At 34.3% G+C, this 25,433-nt stretch overlaps 2 protein-coding genes across 7 annotated transcripts in view; one reads left to right on the forward strand and one right to left on the reverse strand.

The window, feature by feature from the left end:
• neo (ZP and PAN domain-containing protein neyo) overlaps window positions 1-12,334 on the forward strand; it is a 72,945-nt gene extending 60,611 nt beyond the window's left edge. The window contains exons 7-14 of the mRNA XM_077428861.1: window positions 8,247-8,341; window positions 8,426-8,582; window positions 8,790-8,874; window positions 9,571-9,815; window positions 9,938-10,187; window positions 10,272-10,442; window positions 10,639-10,802; window positions 11,438-12,334. Coding sequence (XP_077284987.1) covers window positions 8,247-8,341; window positions 8,426-8,582; window positions 8,790-8,874; window positions 9,571-9,815; window positions 9,938-10,187; window positions 10,272-10,442; window positions 10,639-10,802; window positions 11,438-11,813 — 1,543 coding nt within the window. The 3' untranslated portion in view covers window positions 11,814-12,334. The remainder of the gene's footprint in view (window positions 1-8,246; window positions 8,342-8,425; window positions 8,583-8,789; window positions 8,875-9,570; window positions 9,816-9,937; window positions 10,188-10,271; window positions 10,443-10,638; window positions 10,803-11,437) is intronic.
• Atg16 (Autophagy-related 16) overlaps window positions 1-25,433 on the reverse strand; it is a 257,472-nt gene that overhangs the window by 220,408 nt on the left and 11,631 nt on the right. The gene's annotated exons all lie outside the window — the stretch shown is intronic.

Raw genomic sequence — 25,433 nt, forward strand, 5'->3', positions numbered from 1 at the left:
TCCCCTCGAAACCAAATAAGTGTACGATTGTCTCTTATGATAATGAACGTATGTATTTCAAGCTAACAATACCGAGGAGACAGGCCAGGCCTCCTCTTATCCCCATTACACCCCCCATAAATACAAGTTGATTGCGAACAAAGACGAGTCCACTTTTTTTTACGATGTCTTTCGACTTTTTTGTCGTGATAAACACACTCAGAATTCGGTGGTTCGTAAAACGATGTTATATCCTCGTCTTGTATAAAAAATATACATCCATACGTACATTCAGTCAGACGTTATAATGATTGACAGCGATAATAACGGACGGTGGCAAAAATATTTCAACGGTCGAACGCCGATTACGATTTTTTTTCTTCATATTAAACATTGAATAAGAATCGGACCGATACGGACGCGGAGAATTTAATAATAATTTCATCTCAAGTGTGAAAAATTCGCAACAATGCCATCTGTATGTGTTTTATTTCATTTTTTTTAGTATTATTTGCATAATGTAGTTTCCCGTTATATGTATATACACACATACGTATTAAAGTCCTTGAATTTTGATTACGGTTAGTCAACATATACGATTCCTAACTGTTTAATTTTTTTTCTAAACCAAAATTGGGTGATTTTATAGCGTATTTCATAGAATAAATTATATTTCATCGTCGAATAACGTTGAAACATCGATGGCTTGGTGCACAGATATTGCATGTCCATTTTTGAATTTGTATCGAAATTAAATTACCATAAATTACCTTGAAAGAAAAAAACTTGAATCATTCCAGCATATATAAACTTAAAATTCGATACAAACTTAAAATTTGATATAAATTCGAAAATGGACATACAATATCTGTGCACCAAGCCATCGATATGTAGAATAATTTAATTAAATAATTCGAAAAACTTCGTAAAATTAAGATACATACTAGTTTTACTAGTGAGGAAGATTCAATTCTTTACTTTTTCGAAAAGCAGTGATTTTCAATTCCTTTTTTTGACGGTAATAAAATTAAAGTAGGTAGAGATAACACATCAATATCAGTTTCAATAGAAAATTAAAACATAATTATCATAATAGCTAGATAGAACTTTGATAAAAAAATATGTACCTTAACAGAATTCAAAATTTGGTTGTATAAATAATACTGATGAAATCAATTAAACATTTTTTCGACTTAGTGGGTTCAAACTAGAAAATGAGCCTTTTGATGCATAATAGATAACAATTTATAATATTAATCCATATTATCATATAGAAAATTTAAAAGCAAAAAAAATATTACGCAGAAAAGATGCAATAGGAATATAAAACATACATACCTACTTTGAAATCTAATAATATACATATATTACCATATACTGAACTGAAAGACCATACATTCTGCACCACACTATTTTAAATACATTCGCATGTAAACTTTTCGGACATGGCGTCCATCCCATTTATAGTAAATGTAAGAATTTCCTTGCGTGCATAATATGACAAGTAACCATAATAAATACGAAAGTAACATACGCGGGAACTCGCATATTATACATCCACAGTGCAAAAAGCTACCACATACTTAGAAATATGAATCGTGCGCATTTCGAAGTTGAATATCTGAGAATGGGGGGGTATTTGAAATTCCGAAGTAGTGAAATATGCGCATGCGGGAACGTTTTTAACATGCGAAAACCGCGCGAATAAATCAGAAGGGAAGACGGGCTATTAATCACAACGGTAAAATTGAAATTTATTATAACATACTAGTGTACAATATATGAGATCGGAACGATGTCGACTATGATCAACGGTAATGTAATACGATATATGTATGTACATACATATGTATGTATGACGAGAAAATTTACTGTATATGGAATGGGATACCCACGATGACGTTTATGGGCACTCTCATTTTTTCACATAACCTTTTGATATATGTATCTATACTGCATTTTACAGATATACGCTTGAATTGATTTATTTATTTATTGAAAAAGCAATAACATCCGAGCCCAATTATAGATTTTTACAAATTCATAAATTGGTACATAGAGACTAAAACATGACTTAATATAACAGTGCATAACCAAACATAAAGTTATATAATATTGGATAAAGATTTTATAATAGAAATATAAATGGATCAATCAATCAACTCTCCTGATGACAGTCCTGAATCGATGCATAGAAATACCGAATAGATCAACGTTATTCAGCTCCCCGTTAAACATACGATAAACACGCTGTAGATCGGAATATTTTAGGAAATTGGTTTTGAAAGGATTAAGTAAAAAGAGTGTTTCGTGTCTTGAATACCTAGCTGGGATCCTGCAACCAACCTTACTCAGTAAATCGGAGCAATCAAGGAAACCATTTAGGAGCTGAAAAGGGAACGTAGCATCAGTGTGTCGTCGCCTGACAGAAAGATTCGGGAACAGTAGTTTGGGCGTAGATAGCACAACGCTAGCGTAAGGATTTGATACACTTTTTCAATACAAATTAATATACGATATATAAAAAGGTGACCAGATAATTGATACTGTATATTTCATGAACTATAAATCCTCTTTTTTCAAAAATCCTATGCACGAAGCTTATGGGCGATGTATGTACATATGAAGCAACGGTATTTGACTGGGTGGGACCTTTAGTATATGGACAAAATGTAGAGGCTTGATTTGTTTTGATTTTAATGAATTTAAAGCTTGTTTTCCGGGATGTTCACATACTACCGAGAGGGGGTCCAGGCCCAGCATCATCACCGAGACATCTTTGTCCGCGGGGGCGAACAGCACCGGCACAGTGGGTTCGGCTGTTGGTTTTCCACCTCGAGACCATGAGTCGCGGGGATCAGCAGTCACGACTTGACAAACGATTGTGTCCGCAGATTGCCGCGGCCGTTTCCTATTTAGATAGAAATTAGAGACAAAGCGCCACAAAGGCGTAGGAGAGCCTCGCCGGGATGGTGCGATCGCTTCGCAAATGATAAAAACACACCGAGAGAACCGGAGAAGGGACCGAGAAAATTGTTAGCGGCAGTCCCTCATGGACCGACAACATTTTTCCTCTTTTTTTCCCCCCAAGAGACGCGAACGAAATATATCGTGGCGCCGGGGTCTCTCTCTCCTATGCCCGCCAAGACAAGCCGAAGACGCATAATATATAACGAAAGCGTTTATTAAAGAGGCGAATGTGCGCAAAAAGTGTCGCGGAATTCGAGATAAAGGCGAAGCCGATACGATTCTCGGAAGCTCCGCCGAGAAGCCATCCAAAGCTTTTATATACAATCTAATATGCGATAACATCTTAAACCATACTCATATAAGAAGGCACGTTTGGTTCGACCTTAAATGCACGATGAATATTTCAGAGCTTTCAATAAATCGGCTTTGTACGGTGCTTGTGAAAAAGGTTGCTAGACTCTGGAACATTATGGATCGTCGAGAGGAGAGCTTTAAATATAAATAATTTTACTCTCGATACAACATTGAGTAAATACAAAATTAAAACTATATAGTAAAAGATGATTTCCTGTTGATTTCAACGCGAGTAATTAATCACTTTCAGTTTGTATCGGTTTCAATCACTTTCGATAAATTACCATAGCATCTGATAGCTATTTATTTATATTGCCATTTCAATTTATTAAACTAAACGAGCTTTCTAATTATAATTTCAAGATATAAAAAAGTAGTTTTATATTAGTATCGTGTTCGTAGATACATACACGAATTTTAAGGTTCAAAGTTTTCTGAATTTACTACATTGAAGACTACAGGGAAGACTATTCCAAACATTAATCACTGTGTTTGAAAAGGAGAAATCTCTGATCAATTTATTCGATTTTTCTACTTTTTGGAGTCTGAGAGTGTGACCTATAAGATGAATGTTTTCATTGAACGTAATCAGTTTGGACATGGGACAATTATAATTTTAAAGACAATTAAGTCGCCTCTTATTCTTCTCGTCTCTAGTATAGTGAGATTCATTATTTTACAGCTCTCGTTATTCAATTTAATTTATTATTTATAATAATAATAACAATAAAATGACCAGTGTGACCTGACAGGTTGTCCCAAAGCGTTACACCAGTTTAACAAAACAAAAGAAAGAAAATAACAAAATAAAAACAATAACAATTGCAATCATTCATCTCATTCAAATAGTCTCGTGTTGAATCTCAAGAAACTAACCAGCTCATCAACATGACAATTGAACAGGTCCAAATGCTCATTAATCAAATTAGGGAACCGGATAGTCTTTACAAGAGACGAGTCATTGAAAGCAGACGTTTTCGCAGGATTAGGTTGGAAAAGTAAATGATGACGCAAAGCTCTACCGCATTCAGGCGCCGAAAATTTAAATTCCAATGAAATCGAAGGGTTTTCGATTCTTCCCTTTAATACTCCAAAGAAATATTTGGAAATGGCAATAATTCTTCTCGAAGATAGTGAGTCAAAGCCTAGCATATCTACCTTGTAAAAACGCAGTGAGAAATAAATAGGGGTAATATTTATATTTCTTCATATAAAGAAAGAAAGTGGTTTACGTTTGTAAGGTTTCTTTGCAATTCTCTTTTGTATCCTTTCGATACATATAACATATTTTTATGAAGATTCTACATATATACTAAAATTGTATTCTAATTTAGTATTTGATCGGAATAAGTCAGTATGAAAGCATATATATACATATGTCCCATACAAAAATGAAGAAGATTCTTCGGTACAAACACATGAGCATCATCGCAATAATTCATGGGAAACATTTCACAACGATACTCGTACTTTCACACGAAAGTCACATCATTACGTAACAACCACACTCGAAACCCAAAAACGAAGAGTAAACGTACCCGCGAGGTCTACGATTGGAATCCTATCGAACTAATTAGGCGATCTCGTACGCGCTTTCGCGCTGCAGCAAAGTAGCCGCCGGGCAAAAGCTTCGGCAATAACAATCGTCCGATGCGGTTCGATCATCATCATCATCATCATCATCACCGGCGTCGCCGTCATCATTATACAGCCTGGGCAATAGTAATGCGAGCGTCATTATGCGCATTCGAAAGAGCGTCCGGTCGCAAAAGTCACGTACTGAGGGGGCCCAGGCACCTGTCCCTACGCACACAGCCTTTCCCATACGTAAGGGGGCCTTCAGAGCTTTAAAGCTCTCGACCACGACGATAATTGGGTGCATTATTAACTTTGTGCAGCATCCCAATTATTCTGCTGGTGCGCGTCTCGCCAGCACCCACCTACCGACCGACAGACCGACCAACAGACCGAACAACGCTTTGAGAAAGTGAGATCAGATTTTCAACTGCTTGAGAATCGACAATACCATTCGATGGTACTTACTATAATGAATCCAAATAGCATCGTGGAATCAAAAATTTCAACTCATTAAAAGACATGACAGGTTGACACTTGTTACTTTGTCAGTGGTTTCAGTTCTAAGGTAAGAGCCGATCTAAGTCAGCATTTTAAGATTTTTAGTTGAGGGTTCGTGGGATTAAATTTCACCTGAAATTGAAGAATATCTTCGGTTTTTTCTATGTTTTTTTGCTGAAAAGATCCGAATGATTAGATATAAAATCTAGATCGACCGTATTCTAGCAAATATTTGAAAAATTGTATTTAATTTTCTTCTTATTATACTTATTCTTTAACTTCATATTAGTTTCGATATAAAAGGCAAACAGAAAACTATTATAATTCTTAAATATCTAATATATATATATAGATAAAGCTTGAATGTTTCTTATTTACATATGTGTGTAAGAGTGGTGAAAAACAAACTCAATTTATAAAGACAGCTAGTAATTTCCATAAAAATTGTGACGAGAAAACCGTATGCACATAGCCAAAGAAAGCTTAAGTGCTAATATATCCACATTCAGGAATGTGAAGTATCAAATAAAACTGCTTTTACTATTCTTCTATGTATACATACCATGCAATTACTTTGGCATAAGACTATACGGCATTTAAGATCAACATTCTCGAGAAGGAAGGTAAATCTCTTGTCAATGCTAAATAATTCGACAGTGAGTCCTAATATAGCGCGTTCGTAATGATTAGTTAATTAGCAACGGAATTTAGCATAAAGTAAATACATACATGGATATAAGTCAAAGAATTCCAATATATGTAGGGAGTGATAATCACAACGATCTGTTAGCCAAATTCCATAGAATAAATACGGAATTAATTATAAAATTTATCTTCGCCATGTAGAAGAAGGCGGTGACACTCTGTGTGAATCGTGTGCTGTCTGTTAAAACAGCGGCTACCATTTCAGCTACCGGTAGGACAGACAACTCGTCGTGTTTTACACCACTTGGCTAACGGAATTCACCGTGTAATGAAATGTATCTGGTATATAAATTGTGAGGATTGGGAATGTTAGTCGTAGAAGTGGTCGAGAGGGGTAGACATTGGAAAATTGCTGGAGAGGGCGTGTTTTGAAAATTGCCTGGGGAATAAAGGCGGGGTCGCGGTCCAGTCGTCGTCGGCAAATGACATCCAAGGCGAGGGCCGCGGGCCGCATCTGGTCACGACTGCAAGCGAAATAATGCATCATCAACTTTGCCCTTTTGTCGTAGAATAATAGAGGGCTGTGTGCGATCACCTGACCAGAGGGTGGGTAGTAAGAGGTAGATCACAAAAAAATTGCGTGAATCTTTATTTTTAAACTCGAACCCTCATAGAACGTTTGTTTTTATCATTACTTTCTAATTGGTAGTATAAAATGATTAAGGCTTACATTTGGATTTGCCAATTTTGATTAACTATCTCGAGATAGTGTCAAATAAAATTGATTCAGAATGAAAATTTAATAAATGTTTCTATTTTACCTATGCTTACATATGTATATCGAGATGAAAACGCTTGTGTGTAATATATATTCACGAGTAAATTTTCCTCATACTTCATAACTATGCAATAAATCATTACCATCGAAATTCCTCGCAAATGTACGTTCTTTTGTATATATACAAATTTAGAGCAAAGCATATTGAACTCGTTTAAAAATATGACAAAATATATGTGAGAACGTTTGAAAATAAATCATTAACAAACAAAGAAATCTCAAATTACAAAAATAAAAAGAAAAACATTTACCAGTACAAATTATCTAAGTTTAGTAAGATTATAAAATAATAAATCACAGCAGTGGTCTCATATCAAAATACAGCAATTTTTATAACTCCGCATTTTATTCTTATTTCAGCACAAAGTATGCAAAATAAAATTCACATATAAGTTTTACCAAAAAAGAGTAGAAGCGTTTCAACTCCAACACTAATTCTTCATTAAAATAAAATATCCACAATTTACTGCGAAAAATTCGAACGCAATACAATTTCATTTTATTCCGATACCTATAAAGTATTATATATTTTTTTACAAACATTGCACTCGAACAACATAAAAATTCCTCAAGTGGCGTATAAAGATCCAATTAAAATTCACCCCTTAATTGGCGCGTCATCTCGAAGAATGTCGATCGGATGTATACATAGAGGGAGTGCATCGACCCTCGGCCACACTTCAATTTGTCGACGTCTATCAAAACTTAATGATGAAACACGCAATGTGGATTTACGTAGACGTTCATACAAACGTACACCATTTATTTTAAGGGCGATCGCAGAGTCATTAGTAATTCGCAACGCGTCCGTCGTGATGCTGCAATCCGCAGAAAAAGCAAGTGATAGGTTTTCGATGTCCTTCGGCGATACCCGTTTGTTTATAAATATCACATCACACACACACACGGCGAGTGAGCTTTCAGATAATATGAATCGACGATGGAAACTGTTAAATAAATAATCGACCACGTAGAGGCGTGGGTTCTTTTTACTTATAAAAAAAATTACATAAATAATACCAGAGCCAAATTCAAGGATGATCGAATGCGAACGGCTTCGTAAGCAAAATGCAATTCTGCGGTCGTAAAACGACTATGGCGGTGATGATGATAATCGTGATGATGACGACACTGTTGAGTCGACCGAATCGGTCAATATCACGGTCGTACTCCAAGACGACCTTCCCACGAACGAACGATGACCGGTAACTACGTTTTCATTCAAGAATCATTTTATTACATCAAACAACTGATGCATTTCATTTACAAACATTCAAGTTTTTCTCGCGTTCGAATGAAATATTATTAAAAAAAAAAAGAAACGATCACCAGACTCGATGAAGCGACGGATAATAAATAATATTTCCTTTTTATTTTGTTACAGATCGGCCAATTATAACAACAGAACCGGCGAATGCGACTTGACCGATATGGATCGCATCACGTTGGCTGGAAGCGAAGCATTCGAACAATACGACGGTACACATATATCAATAAATGTTACGATGTTTAATATTTAATCATATGTATGTAGATGATTAATTAATTTCTCATATTGTATAGAAATCGATTATTTGGAGAACAATTGCGTCGAAGAGCCTACTAAGCTGTGCGAATTCAAAAAGATGAACGGAAGAATTTTGAAGACTGTCGATTCTGTATATCAAGACGTGCAAACCGTAGATGAGTGCAGGGAATTGTGCCTAAATTCACCTTTCAGGTAATTTTTATATGAATACTTTCACTTTCGACATAATATTAAATTAATTAAAAAATATTTAACGATATAAACTGAATATGTAGCAGTTCATGTAAGCATTGTAGCAAAATGAAAACCGAAGTATAAAGCGATTGAAATTTATTTTAAATGTGAAAAATAAAGAATAGAAATTTATTTTATAAAACATGATTACGTTTCAATTTACAGATGTCATTCATACGATCACGGAGACACCGGCGAAAACGTGTGCCGACTTTCTCATCATTCCAGAGCAACATTAGCCGACATTCAAGTAATTTTTTTATTTGTTATTTAACATATTAGCCACAGTGACACTATAGAGTACTCCAACGCGTCACTAGACATGTATAAGCATAATGCAAACATAGGCATATAAAACATTCGTGCTTCACAACATTCATATTGGATAAAAACAATAATGAGTGTTGTTCAACAACCACTCAATTAGTTCACCATAGCTTATGTTAAATAGGTCAATTTCACCAGCAACCCGGTTGAGCTGATAATTACTTTAGAGATTGGAGTCGTTGCTAATATATTTGTGCAAGCCACATGAGGAGACAATAAATCAAAATTCCTCAGGTCCCTAAACTTACCAGGTGTATAAAACTTAAGTGCATTAAGAACCCGAGGATTGTGTATTAATTCAGTTAATATTTAAAAAAAAATGCTTACCCAGAAACATAACACGACGTGACTCCAATGAGTTAAAGCCTAACGCCCCCCGGTAGAAAATCCAGGGATAATAACCATACAATTTCATATAAAGATATGTGAGAAACCGTTTTTGGATTCTCTAAATCTTCAATGAATGAGTCGTATGAGTAGGACTCCATATAATGGAAGAAAATTCTAGAATGCTACGTACTAGAAATTCATAAAGAATAATGCCACCAATATGTTCACAACCCAACCAAAACGATCAACATGAAAACAGCGAAATATAAATCGATTTTTTTCACCTTAGGACCCTTACTTGGACGTGCCAGAAGCAGCCACATACGAACTCTCCTCCTGCTACAACGTATCTATCGACTGTCGGTCCGGAGACATGGTCGCCAGAATCCAAACATCAAAACTATTCGACGGCAAAATATACGCTAAAGGCAGTCCGAATTCTTGCGTGGTCGACGTCAAGTCGAGCTTGGAATTCGAACTACACATGGGCTATAATAACATTGAGTGCAACGTCAAACAGAACGGTCTCGGAAGGTGAGTCTGCGAACGAGAGCGAAAGCTATCTCGGTTATGTATAATACATGCACGTGTGTGTTATACAGGTAGAAAATATATCTCTACGCGATCGATGCGATAACTTCACGTTCGTTTTCCAGGTATTTGAACGACGTAGTAATCCAGCATCACGATACTATAGTAACATCATCAGATCTTGGATTAGCTGTGACCTGTCAATACGATCTCACCAACAAGACTGTGTCCAACGAAGTCGACCTCGGAATCCACGGAGACATTCAACCTGCTCTATCAGAGGAAGTCATTGTAGATTCACCGAACGTTGCCATGAAAATCACAGATCGCGATGGAAACGACGTTGTACCAACAGCCGAAGTTGGAGACCCCCTTGTAAGTATATCGTAGCTTTTTTCGTCAAATTTTGATCCATCGTCGATTCTCAATATGATGACATTTTTTTTTTTTAATCAACAGGCCCTCAAGTTCGAAATCTTGGATCCCAATTCACCATTCGAAATCTTTGTACGCGAGCTGGTTGCCATGGACGGAGTCGACTCAAGCGAAATCACCCTCATCGATTCAGACGGTTGCCCCACAGACCACTTCATCATGGGCCCGCTTTTCAAGTCGGCAAACACCGGAAAGGTAAAAGCACTCTTCCGAGAGTTACGCAACGTAAAGTCAAACCGGGTGTACCGTGACGCCAAACAAGTGCGTAATCTAATGAGCGTAAAATTGACCGTTCAATTATGATAATCCGTTCACAGTTAATGACGCACCTAATTATCTACGAATGGTTCTTTTTGATTTTAATTAAACGTTAAAACATTTTTTGTTGCAGATTCTTTTGTCACACTTCGACGCCTTCAAGTTCCCGTCTTCGGAAGTTGTACAATTCAGAGCTTTGGTGACACCTTGCATGCCCACTTGTGAACCGGTACAGTGCGGACGCAGCGGAGAGCCAGGAGATCTCAGATCTGTCCTGTCATACGGACGTAAAAAGAGGTAAAATTATTTCTATAAATCAACAACGGAATAAGACAACCATAAGAAAGTCTAAATATAATCAAAAAAGTATTTCAAACAATAATGTTGGCGATGCAGCAACGCTTTAAAACCAAACATATCATTACTGAGATTATCCAATACTTGCACCAAACCACTTAGCCTACATAAGCCTAGCACATATTTATGAATCCACGTCATTTCAAGTTGGTCATATAGACAATGCAACTTAAAACCCCGCTATTCTTTTTCAGACACTCTGTTATTATAACAGTAGAACTGTGCGACTTGTATAGTACCCAACACTCAGATCACATTCTATTGTCTCGTACGATAATGCTTTTCGAGTTGATCATGACATGATCGAACCGATCACTTTCTATCATCACGCTGCACTTGCGATACCAATATTTGTCATCGAATGCATGCATTATAAGCATTAACCGCAAAGTCAAAGGTCCCCTTTAGTATAATAGTTTAAATACAGTAACCGTTCTGATTGTGAATGTCGTCTTGAAACAGGTCCGCAAATGAAGGGCGTAATGATGATACCAGTTAACGGAACATTCATATTTGCCTTTTTAACACATACCGCAAGTTGACACATAATTTAACGTGTTTCGTTTCGTCGACAGATCGACGTCTTCACCACGAGAGGACATGTTGCTGGTGCAGACGATCCAGATAACGGACAAGTTCGGATTCGAGAAGCAGCGATCGGGAAATCGCTCAACCACTTCTTCCGGCGAGACCATCTTCATCGAGAACGACCGCACGGAAGGATTCTGCTTGAACGCGGTCGGAATCCTAGTTGCGATCGCTGCTTTCCTCCTTGCCCAGGTGACAATCACAGCCCTCTGGGGACTTGCAAGGAGAAGGAGACGTGCCGCAGAGAAAAATGCCGAACTATCCATGGGAATGCCACCACCACCAGCGTCCAGAGCCGACAGCGTATGCAAGTTGTACGACTCCTCGAGCGGTTTCGGACGCTCCCATCACCGACACTTTTGAACCATTCCAACACTTTGAATCCCCCCATAGATATTTCAATTACCTTCGTAGCCTGACACACTGATTCACATTTCGGACTTAATGTACAAATTTTCCGCACATAAGACCATTCAATTTCTAGAAATCGCTTCTAACTCATATCATCATCACTGAAACCGGTTGACATTCGTAAAAGAACGGTATAGTTTAATAGGCAACACAATTTTCCCGGTTGGATGGCCGGGTATCGAACGTTGTATTCAATCGAGTTTATAATTCAAGAAGTGACTATTGAACCAGTTTAAAATATATACTTATATATATTTTTTTTTCCTTAGATTTTAAGATCGAATCTGTATTGTTTTTAATACTACCGCATTGTGCTATTTTTTTCTATTCAACGCAATAGTAGTACGTAATATAATAAATAACATTTATTTTATTTTTGAGTACCTAGTACTATGTAAACTGATTAACGTTTATTTTTGAAGCATTCCGAGATTTTAAAAAAGAAATAGGTATTTAATAAGTCATAAATATGTAATAACAAAAAATAATGCATTTCAAGTTTAAAATAATCAAACACTAGTTACTAAGTAATCTATCTTAATATAATCATAGGTGAAACAAATTTTAATATTAAAATCGAATACATATATAAGAGGCCGGGACGACCGAAATACTATATATAATATATTATATAACGATAAAACTGCTTATGAACGAATGGTGATGAATTCCGAATGAGAATATTATATTATATTAAAAAGCGGAGACTGTAATACAATATATGTAGGTATTTTTGTTGAATGGAAAAATTTTAAGGATGAATGTTTAGTATTTTAATATAAAACTATTATTAATTCGCTTGTCCCCACCTCAACAGTCGTTAGTGTATATGGACGACTTGAAGTGATAATCGCTTGTTTTACAATAATAATTAATATTATATAACGATAAGCACACAAAAGCTTCGAAGTACGCGCACAAACTATTTATTTAATAATTAGCAAAAGATGCAACGTGTAAAAATCACAGAATAATTCGTTCGGCTTGATGAAAATAGTATTTAGGAAAACTCACAACACATATGTAGTTAGATAGCATGTACGAAGAAAATTCCTGAACTGTTCGCCATTGAACGCGAATAGTTCGCGGAATTTCTTGAATCGCTTCAGTCGTCCAAGAATCAACGAATATTTATATTATACTATTATTATTTAAAACAAACTAATTAATTATATATCCAAGAAAATCGTCATTGTTTTGTTTTGAACATTAAAAGACTATATACGTACGTATTTGATTATATAAATATTAAAAACGTACGTGTACTATGTATAAAAATAAATAAAAATGATTTTTTTAATATTATATGTATGTATTTATGTATTCCTTCTAGTGCCTGTTGAAAATGACAATGATATTATTGAATGTCATGTTTCCAAGAAAATGAATGTAAACACGTAAAAAGAAAAGTTGATGAAATAAAGATTTTTTTAATATGAAACCATTACGTTTTTTTTTTATTTTTTGCAAAATCTTTCCATTATATGTATATGTAATACGCAAACAACAATACCTACAATTATGTATATGACAATTCAGTTTTGTGTATATATTTTTTGTTGATCAATAGGTTGTACAAATTTTTTTTTTACTTAATAAATAAATAATAGACCTTTCATCATAAAACCAAATCAATTTTACATCAAAATTACCATTACTCCTCTTTAATTCCGCAATTTACTGAACTTAGTACGATTATTCATACACCACTCGTACTATTTACGACCAATTTAACGACACACCTCAGGATAGCGTGCCGTTTAAATACGAAACGGCATTGATAAATAATAACATAAAGTGGGTAATAGAAATATAATGATTTAATAATTGATTGAATTAAATCTCAAAAGGAATTCAGCATCTGCACATCAACTTATAATAAGAAAATACCGTAAGAAACATATTCGTACTTGAAACCTACATACATATGTATTCATACTTCGATTCAAAAAATCAACTTCCGATCGTAAATTAAATACGAGGTCGCTTTAAGCGAGACTCGATCTCATCGCGTATAAATTAACGATTAATAATAATCATTAAATACTCGCATATAAATATGTATGTACGGCAGATACCGACGCACATTTTATACGCATCGTAAAAATTAAACAACTATTTTCCATGGGGTCATAGAGGTCCGCGTTAGCCAAGTGCATACAATAAATAATGGTTATGCGGTTGCGGTCGGACTGGAAACGCGAAATTTAATTATGAAAATTTTTGTCTGGAAGGTATAACGGAGCTCTGCAGATAGATTCGCCATTGTTTTACCGAGCAAATGTAAATATTGTAGTATGTACTATGCAGTGCTCTTACGGGGATTGATTGATTTCATGAGGTGAACGCGCGTGTCGTAGAACTTAATTTATGACCGCGTAATAAATTGACCGCGTCACGATAACGGACTCATTGTTAAGTTGAACTCAACATTTAACCATTAGCTTGCGACAGCATTGCGTGCAATTACAATGCCCATATAAAATGTAAACGTTACTGATATGATAGCAAGCACATAAAGTAAATGGACATTGAGAATTTGTATAAGTACACAGCAATATATATGAAACTATTCGATATCTACATACACATGCACGTACCTAATTGGATACGGATAGAGAAATGCATATTTTTTGAACAATATTTTCTTTATTTTTAATGAAATACATGAATATCAATAAATATACAAATATTTAATTACATACAACAGTTCGTTTTAATGTCTATTCAATACTTCCTAAAATTCAAAATCATGATAAATCGAAATCCTAAAAACACATCGACAAAATCGAGTATCCTTCATTATTCAACTTAAAGATTCCACTCTCAAATGCTTAAAAGATACACACAACGTCTTTTTACATCCATTTAAAATGAAAATGAAACAATTTTTCAAGGACATTTGATATAACGTTATCTGAAAAATCTTTATTTGAAAAATCGATTATGGCATGGAAACAAATTTTTTATTTTATTTCTATGCATGACATTATTTATGAATTATTAAAAATCTCCAATGGGATGACACCTATGGAGGTCATCTTTATTTTACATACATGTATGTATGTATACATACCAGGAATGCCTAACAGGTAAACTCCAATGCACCTTCCTGGTCAATTATAAACATCGATAAACAATGTATAGAGTAATTTTTATAGAGAAAGAGATTTATGGATGAATTTGCATTTTATAAATCGGCAAAATTTGAAATTCTGAAAAACTCGAAATTTACGACAAATATATCAAGGTTGCCAATTTTTTGGAATCGTTTCAATGAAAATCAGATAAATTGGCAAACTCTCATAGGAAGCGATAGACATAGTGTCACATATCTAAGGTCGGCCCAGCAGCACGGAGCAGGGATCGAACAAGTAAACACTCAAAAAGCATTACAGGCTAACCACTAATCTATGCTGTTGGTCGTGATTTACCAATTGAGGACAAGAATGTTTAATAGGTGTTTTAGCTATTTTTCTTATTATGCTGTATACTTATACTAACTTTAAAACAAGATAATACTACATAAGTATATGTGTATGTAAATACATATACTGACCAAAAAAATTGTTTAAAATACACAAAGATCATCGGACCAGTAGCTAGTAGAATAGACTTAAGGTGTATTGTGAAAACAATTTATGAAAAATAAAAAGGATTTAAAATTGAAAATCAAACCAATTTACATAGGTGATTTTTTTTTAAATCACATTGAAATATGCTTTCTTTATATAGAAAAACCTATCATACAAATTCATACATTAGGATTTTAACAATTTTAAACTGAGAACAAACCATATGTTGACTATACACTTAAAAGAAAAACATATTTATTAAAACCCGAATTTATATAACGATAAGAGAATGCAAAAGGGTAAAAGGAAGACCGCAGGGAAGATTTAGGAAAAAGACGAAATTAGGAAAAATGTGTGGGGTGAGACGTATGAGGGTAGCCCAAAACAGAGACAAGTTGGAAGCGTATTGGAGAGGCCTTCATCCAGCAGTGGATGGTGAATGACTGTAGATCAGTGTTTCTCAAGTGCGGCCACCAGCGACTTAATAGTAAATAATACTAATATTTAAAAAAAATATATATATTTTAAAAACCACAAAAAAGTAGCTTAACAATAATAGAAACCATGCTCATCATCGACAAACTAAAAAATATAGCGAAAAGCCTTGTGACAGAAGTTGAAAATGACAATTTTTCAATTTTATCTTCTGTTGTGATTTGATAGATAAGATGAGACACAACTTCAAAATTAAAATTAAAACTTAAAATAATAGTGTCTTAAGTCTCTGAATCTGGAACTTGATAAAAGGTTCGAAGAATTGAATTTTTTTAAAACTGTTTCTTTTGTATCTTCCCCTTTTATTATGATGACAAATGAAAATTTCATAGTACTAAAAAATAGATTAAAATCATTTTCAGTATTGAGATTAATTAACCGGGCTAACGTAAAATATTTATAATTAGAAATTAGTCATGATCAAGTACTTAATAACCATTTTAATAATATTTCGGTTCAAAAATTTTGGCGGAAATATACGTTGACAATGAAACAAACCAATATAAAGATTTGGCAACAATTGCTTTATTAATATTGTCTATTTTTCCCACTACCGTATATTGCGAAAGATCTTTCAGTGTAATGCATTTTATTAAAAACAAATTTAGACACCAGCTGAAAGACGCAAACTTAGAAGCAGCAATGCGGCTTGCATTGGAAGAAAGGAGTATTGAGCAATTTCCATTTGCATTATTATTAAATAAATAGATACCAAAATGTTAAAATTTCTTTTATTTTATGAATAAATTGATCCACTTTTTTTGTAACTTTAATTTATTTGATTAAATTTGGTGCGACCAACAGACATTTCCATGGGATCACTATTATCACCTGTGCGGCCACGGTAAAATTTCGCCTGAGAACCACTGCTGTAGATGATGATGATGATGATGATGATGACACAAGAATAAGATTCGCACATTCAAAATATATGTACTTCCATAGAGTAAATAATACAAACAAATATACACACAATTTTATATACATATGTAGGTATAATGTCAAGACAAATGAAAAATCAATAAATAAAAAAATTGAAACATTTACAAAGAACAACCAAGTCTGTCGTAAATATCATAGCATAATACACAATCTCATTGAAATTCCCATACAGAACTTGAACAACAACTCACTTTGACGGAACATAACCGGGCAACAACATACGCCAAAGCTCATTTCAAAAACAATTCCACGAAGGAGCGATTAGCTGAAATAACGTCAGCTCCGAGCGACGGATGTGTCCTCAGAATGCCAAGATACAAAGTTCACGATTTTCATGCTTTCGAGGCGAATTTTCCGTTCCCATGAGCACACACACACACACACACACGTCCGCAATTGAGCTTTTTCGCATGCACGCGACCGGCGTGACATCGCGAAAACGCAAACACGGAGGGGTTGCACCTTCTACATACTACATACAATACGTAAATAAGTATATGTGTGCATTACCTGGACGATTCGGGTTCGAATCCGTGAGGTCACGTGAAATTAATCCCATAATGCATTGTGGACGCACACGAAACCGCAATAAATAACGTCGTAATGGAAGCCACCACACGGAAGCTCTGCCCGGTGGACGGGAGCTTTCATGTTTGCAATAAACGGATCAAAAATAAGTACCCGCAGGTATTACATACGTAGTTGGGTGTAGTTCACCCTCGTAGGCAGCAGGTACTATAATATACATACTACATACACAATCATTATCGCCCCGGCAACTGCGAAACGGGTTCGGCCCCGCTAAAAACATACAAATTTTCGCGCTTTACGACCGAGGAAAACGCGAGCAATCTCCTATAGCGAGACGTGTCCGTGCGAATACGTGAACGAAATCCCAAATGGGCGAATTAACGCAGGGGTAGGCAACCTTGTCGCCGATTGGGCGTTAAAGTGTCCCGTTTTTCAATTTGACGTAGATATGTATGTATAGTTTTTATGGTTCACGCAAAAGTGTATTTTAGTATGAAAAAGTCAATACAATAAAAAAAATAAAAAAAAACCTATAAAAGGATGTAAATGGCATTCGATTAAAAAAAATCAGTGTGAATTATCTCCAAAACATACAATACCACATAAAAATAAAAATCGATACCGAGTACAAATCGGTGAAAATCTCAAGATCGAATTTTCTCTCAATTACAAAACTCCATCTATTCATACTCGACCTCTTGTTTTTCTTTCAGTATCAATATTTAAAATGAAATAATTTTTATATCATACATTTAAGACATCAATAAGTGCATGAACTTTAATTTTATTTTTATTTTACCACATACATACATATATAGATCATATTCGGTGGTTTGGTGCACAGATAATGTAGGTCCATTTGTGAATTTATATCGAATTTTAATGATGCTGGAATAATTCCTAGATGCTGGAATAATTCAGGTTTTTCCTTGAAAGGAAAAGTCTGAATTATTCCAGCATCAACAAACTTAAAATTCGATACAAATTCAAATATGGACTTACAATATCTGTTCACAAAGCCATTGATATGTTCCATGACAGTAATTACCCAAAGGCGACACATATGGTTAGAATATTTTTGTACATTTGTAAGTACTAACGAATTTTCAAACATAACAGGACGATACAATAGGGACATCTATGGACAATCAACAATGTTTTTGATACACAGCAAATTTGTGAGAAATATTATGTAGGTAGTATTTTATAAGATTCAACAAATTAGAGATTCTCATAACTTGAATTTGCGAGAAACTGAGGAAGAAGATACTGATTTATTGCATCCGTAACAACAATTAAGCTAAAACCGTTGGAAAATTCTAGCAGGAGACGTAGCGTATTTGGCCAGGACTTGAACCCACGACCTCTCTACTGGTATGCAATAAGGTGACTACTGACTATAATAATGAAAGATATTGAGTTTTTCACTGTTTATACATATACCTGTTGATAATTTGCTGACAAGATCAAATATATAAATTATATTTGTTTTAATTTTCCTTTTTTTATTTTATGAAAGACTAGTGGTGTTACCCGACTTCACTCGTTACTTGTAATATAAACAGCATATACATGGCAAAACAATCTAATAGTAAACATTAATTTGTTTTTTTATTAAATTTATTTGAATCGAATAAAAAATAATATTCAACTAAATATCGAAATCGTCGTCATAGAAACTTTGATTTGTTTTCGATGTTCCCAACAAACCTTACATACATATGTACATAGTTACAAATTCTCTTTTGAAATTATTTATATATATTAGATATTCACCGTCAAATATTCTATTACTATTTCCATCAACATATTATTATATTATCATCTTCAATAGGTTGAAAATAATAAAAACTACAGTTTCTTATAAAAACAGCTTCACTCTTTTTCTTTGAATAGAAAGCGTTAGAAACTGTTTACAAAATCAACAGATTCAAGTTTTACGTCATTTATAATTAGATTAATCAAAGAGAGATTCGACACTAACAAGACGACAAACCAACATCTGCATTGTCAAAATTTGTTCCATGAATTATTTTGAAATTAAAGAGGAATATATTCTATATGGAAACATTTATACAAAGGTTGCTCACCTCTGCATCAGCAGGTATTTCAATTTAGAAATTCAATTTAGAGTAAAATCCAATCCCAAATCGATGTCTATGAAAACAAGGACAGTGATTGCATGACTTTGAAATGAGTTCGAAGCGCCGCGTTGGTGCAACATTGGCATGGTTAAGTGGATGTGCCGATCACGATGATACGCAAAAAGCTCAATTTACAACTGTCATGCGTATTCCAGGAAGTCGTTTTGCGTCGATTGTATACTGGAAGGTTGGTAATGTCTTCAATATGTCACAGGTAATATCAGTTCAATTGAAAGTCGACCATAAACGGCTAGAAGAGGGTACGAAATTGTGAGCGTCGATAAAAGGCAGTTTATCGACGTAAGAGTAAGAAGAGTAAACACCAAGTTACGTGAAATCCTTTTAAATATTACGCAAATTAAAATCATTTCTTATTATAATTAAATATATACCTATACATACTTTGGCATATAGCCCTACTTCATGGCTCATACATCATCAAAATCGTACCGAAATGATAAACATACAAACTTATGATCCGTTATAATTGAAAATGGAAAGAGTCCTCTTTTCTACATTTCGAAAAATATCTCGAAAAACAATAAATATAATGTGGTGCGTTTAACAATATTTAAAAATAATGGTGGGCTGTAATACGTTTATTCTGGTATTTCAAGCTTCTGAACACATAAAAATAATATAAGTGATAACAATTTGTGAATCAATTCAAACAGAAATAGTGTTTTTGGAACTAAAAATTGGACTACAGCCACTTTCAAATATAACGGCTCACAAACATATAACATAAAATCAACCCATTAAAAGTCAAATTACAAAGACCATGAATACAGAATATCTCAGCATGTTAACAGTTCATAAATATAGATTTAAATTGGTATAGGAAGTAAATTTAATTCACAAATTGAGATTTTTGTAGCCTCATAATAACACAGTTCGACTGTAGAGTACTAAATATTATTTCATCAATTACAGTTAATATAATACGAAATCTACAGAAGTATATACTCATACTTCAAAAAGGTAATTACACGAAAGATTTGTCGTAAATAAAATTAGCACATTCGTAATACGGCAGTAGGAAGTAAAATATGAGTATGAATAACATTAAAACTGAAGAAAACAGTATTGAGGCGCATTAATGCATTGCAATAAAATTGATCGAAAATCTAAGCTAATGGATAACGAAGGCTATATATGTATGTACATACATACATACATACATATATTATAAAATTTTCATGATAAAGAATGCATTTTCCATACAAATAAATTAATGACTAGTACAATGCCGTAACTAGGAATTTTGGGCCCGCAAGCAAAAAATCATCAAGAACCTCCCCCCCTCCCTCGAATTTTTAAATCGATATACCAAAACTTTGATTTCGCAACGCAGTATTAATATAAATGTAATTATTGTTAATATGTAGGTACTATAATTTTCTTAATTTAACTCGCCTATTTTAAAATTTCTTCTTTCGAGCCTTACAGTTTGCAAAATCATAAATTAGTTGTTTGAGGTCTATTTTGGCTGCTTCTTTGTGATCAATTGTAAGTAAATATAGTTCATTGAGTATGGTTTGACCGATCGAACTTCTTTGTAATCTTTAATTATTTTTAATTTGTTGAATGTTCTTTCTATGTACACTAGCCACAGTTACCGGAAGAGTAAAAAAATTACCACTAACACGAAAGCCATGTGAAACGTAAAGGAGGTATGTAAAAAATAACATGAATGCGGTATATACATACATATATAGGTACTTCTGAAAAATCACTCTCCAAACAACTACATATACTTGGTAATAGTAATTCTGAAAATTGCCTTATGGTTATTGTTTCAGAAAGATCTTTCTTTATTAATAAAAGTACATGATTAAATTGAGATGCGAATTGATCTGAGAAAACTTCTGGATATTTTTTTTTGAGATTCAAACAATTGTCTGGAATATCTGTTTCCGGCATAATAATAATTTTCCTAGGTTCAAGAAAATCAAAATAGTTTTTCCCTACCTGCATTCCCGCAAAACGTGTCTTAATTTGAACATGTATTTTGTCGATTTAGTCAAATTAATATTTAACCATACAAGACAATAATGAATGTTAATAAAATACAATATGCATACACGTTATTATATACGTACATACATACATTCATGACAAACATGCAAAAACCATCGACTCAACCGAATCAAATTGCGATCTTCCTGTTTGCGTATCGGTACGATATATGTATGTACATACGTAGCCTAGACGCGTTGTAATGCGTGACTTAAGCCTCTAATTAAATGTCGATCTAGCTAATGGTAAATACCCTCATTACAAAAGCGCAGATCACAATCTATCATACATACCAGACAACAATGTATCCAACCCAGCTTCCGCCACGACGCGATCTAGAGAGAGAGAGAACAACCCCCGTGCCGATTTACGACTATGACGAGTCCGTCATCATTGTTCCATATGCAAAATTAACATCGAGAAGCCGGAAATTGAGTGCAAAACTGTTCGGTCGCAATCACGAACCGCACTCGTGTGCCGTAATTCATTTTGTAATTCAAAACAACGGTAGGAGCAGTTCCTGCTCCCGATCGCCCGCTAAGGAAGTTCCAGAACTGCATCATAATGATATGCGATGTGCCCATATCGGCGAGAATGATACAGCAGCCTACCCCACCCCCCCCCCCTTCTATCATATGTATGCACTTTCGAGTGCACATCATCACCATACAGCCTGGTCAATACGTACATATTCTTTTGATTTCGTGATCTCGAACGTGTTCGATCCGAGCTGGGTACCTAAGAACGGGAAAAAATTGATGCATTCCGACGCGAGCGCACTCTCCGAGCCAAACTGGAGCGGTTTTCTGCATGCTGCTCGCGAATCGATTTTATCTCAGCCGTAACAATGTTGTATCGAAAGCATAACTTTGATGTGAATGTCAAAAGACGTGATCGAAATCCGAAGCGGAGAAAGCAGAGATACAATGTACGTACGTACGTGAAAAAAAAATTTAGTGAGTTACGTCGGACACGACAATCCGTTACAATCGTTGTTAGGGTTGGCGTGTTTTGTTAGACGTCAAAAGAAAATATGCAGATTAAAATTTAACAACAGCAGTAACCTTACAAGACCCAAGTGTCGAGACAGACCTATACATCAGTTGCCGGTCAAATATACATACATGTGTACATAGGTATACACTCGCTCGAGTTAAAGTTTGGTTGAAAGTTTTGCTTTATTGGCATGAAAACAATTTTTTTCGTGAATGAGGTGTGGCCGAAGTTCAAAGAAGAAAAGAAAACAAAGTAATACAATTAAATAATATGAGCCGTTATAATTGAAACTAGCATAAGTCCACTTTTCTTCATTTCGAGAAATATTTATCAAAACATTAAATATATTGTTTTGCGTTTAAAAATATTTAAAAATACTGGTGGCCTGTACATAATACCTTTATTCTGCTATTTCGAGATTCTGGACATATCGAATAAAAATAAGTGATAAAAGTGTGTGAATTAAGTCAAAGTTCGAACTGAAAATTAGACTACCGCCACTTTCAAATATAACGGCTCATATGCATGTATGTACATATGGATATCCGAGATAACTGTTATGAAATAATACTCACTAGGTGAAACCAACACGATAATCATACGAAACTAATTACGAATCGCACAATAGGCAAAAGCGTAACGTCGTAAAGTTTTGATTGCACCGTTTAGGCGATCAGGTCAAATGAAACCTAATCGGATAATTCATAAAAGGCTATCGATAAACGTGTATAGTGAATTTTGAGAGATTTAAGGGCAGCCGTGGAAAATCGAGCTAAATGAACGAGAGGGAACTAAATGATACGAATAAACGAGCGCAATCTTCTCACGGCAATAAAACTACACAATCAATATTATTTTAGACAAATTACGTAGCAATATATACATAGAGTTTTATCAATCAATTTCAAATTTACATAATTAAATATGATACAAAAACATTTTTCATATTTGACCGGCAACTGTTGTATAGGTCTGTCTTTTTTGTTGATTAGATATTCCAAGTAGATATATGTAAATAGATATGTAAATCTTCCTTAAATTGAAATTCATTAAACAAAATTTAGATGTACATATGTACATCTAAATGTTTCTTCTCTATATGTGGAGTAGAATTGAATTATCCTGGCTGTAGGTAGAAGTGATGCGATCGTAATTGAATACATCACGTATTGAAAGGTAATGCAAAATGGAGTCCCATTCTTCAATATATGTATGTATGTATGTATGTACCTATATGTACATATGTATAATCCTATGTACTCATATCTACAGCGACATCAATGGACTATTGGCAAGTAGGTACTAAAAGAATTTAATTCTACTCTCCGAACAAGTCATCAAGTAAATCAGATTGGGAAATCCAAATGAAAATTCGACATACCTTGTCAGTGTTCTCTCAATATGCATATTCTTCTATACGGTTCTAATCTATATTAGAACCATTATTATATTTTTCCTTTTCGTCTATCCAAGCAGCATCTCAAATAACATCTATCAATTGTATAGGAATGCAAAATTAAAACCAAAACACACTATAATAAATTATATAATAAAAAGTTTTTTATATATGTATGTATAATATTATACACTGTATCTATGTAGATATGGTTACAGTTTCAGTATTCAGCCTCTTTCAATGTATGAATTAACTGAAAGTTTCGGTCAAAGTTCAGTACATTATATTCCACGTTTAATTTAACTAGATAATGTATGAATTACACATAACAAGCAAGTGTTTAAAGTCTGCTGATAAGAGACATTTGGATTAAATGATTTCAAGTTCAGATATACTCTTTAACTACGTCAACTCTAGTTACATTTTGAATTGGTTAATAAATATTCTCAAGTGCATACTGTAACTGGGTACCTAGATAATGTACACACTTACTACAAATTGTGTAATGTAAACTTTTATTTATACTCGAAATGGTAAGGTTTCATTGACTGTTAGGCACTGCTCGTCCATAGGCCATTGAGCACTATCGTCTAATCTGACCATTACACATTATTAATCACAGCGTATTGCACTGATATAGATGCTGCATACCAGAAGAGAGGTTGTGGGTTCAGATCCCAGCCAAATACGGTGCTGATGAGATCTTGTAGTTATTAAAAAATACAGATCGACCTAGAAAGATCTCTTGCTAGAATTTTCCAACTGTTTTATCCTAATTGTTGTGACGAATCCAATAAATCGGTATCCTCCCCCTCAGTTTCTCGTAAATTCGAGTTATTAGCATGTAGAATTTGTTGAATCTTATTTGTTGAATATACATACATAATGTATTCTTCACAAATTTGCAATGTATCGAAAAATTCGTTGATTGTACATAGTTGTCTGAATTGTATTCTGTGTACTGTTGTGTTTGAGAAATTTTTAGTACTCTTGTACAAAAATAAACTATCTGTATGTGCCGTTTCTTATGATGATATTTTTTTATTTACAGTAGAAATGAAAGAATTGAAAGGTATTTAATAACACAACTTAGATGAAGATATGAAAAACTACTATTGCATTTGAAGATACTCTTCTTCGAACAGTGACCCATTGAGCTCATATTCTACACTAAATTCTTTCAAACATCCGAAAAACATTCTCGTATATATGGGTGTCCCAAAATTCACGCAAGATTTGAATTTTATGCCATTTTTCGTTGGCAAGTGTTGCCAACGAAACAAAAAGGACAGCGTGATAGCTGACAGTTCAGGGTTATTAAAAATGAGAAAAAAATATCAAAATAATTATTAAAATTAATTATTAATTAATTAAATAACTGCATGAGCCATTTCCTGGTCGTGTAATTTCCCATTTTTTTGATCAGAATTGGCCACCCAGAATGTGATTGTGATTACACGCCGTTGGACTTTTT

This window comes from Arctopsyche grandis, chromosome 4, assembly GCF_051622035.1.
Source record: "Arctopsyche grandis isolate Sample6627 chromosome 4, ASM5162203v2, whole genome shotgun sequence".
In the NCBI taxonomy this organism is placed as follows: domain Eukaryota; kingdom Metazoa; phylum Arthropoda; class Insecta; order Trichoptera; family Hydropsychidae; genus Arctopsyche; species Arctopsyche grandis.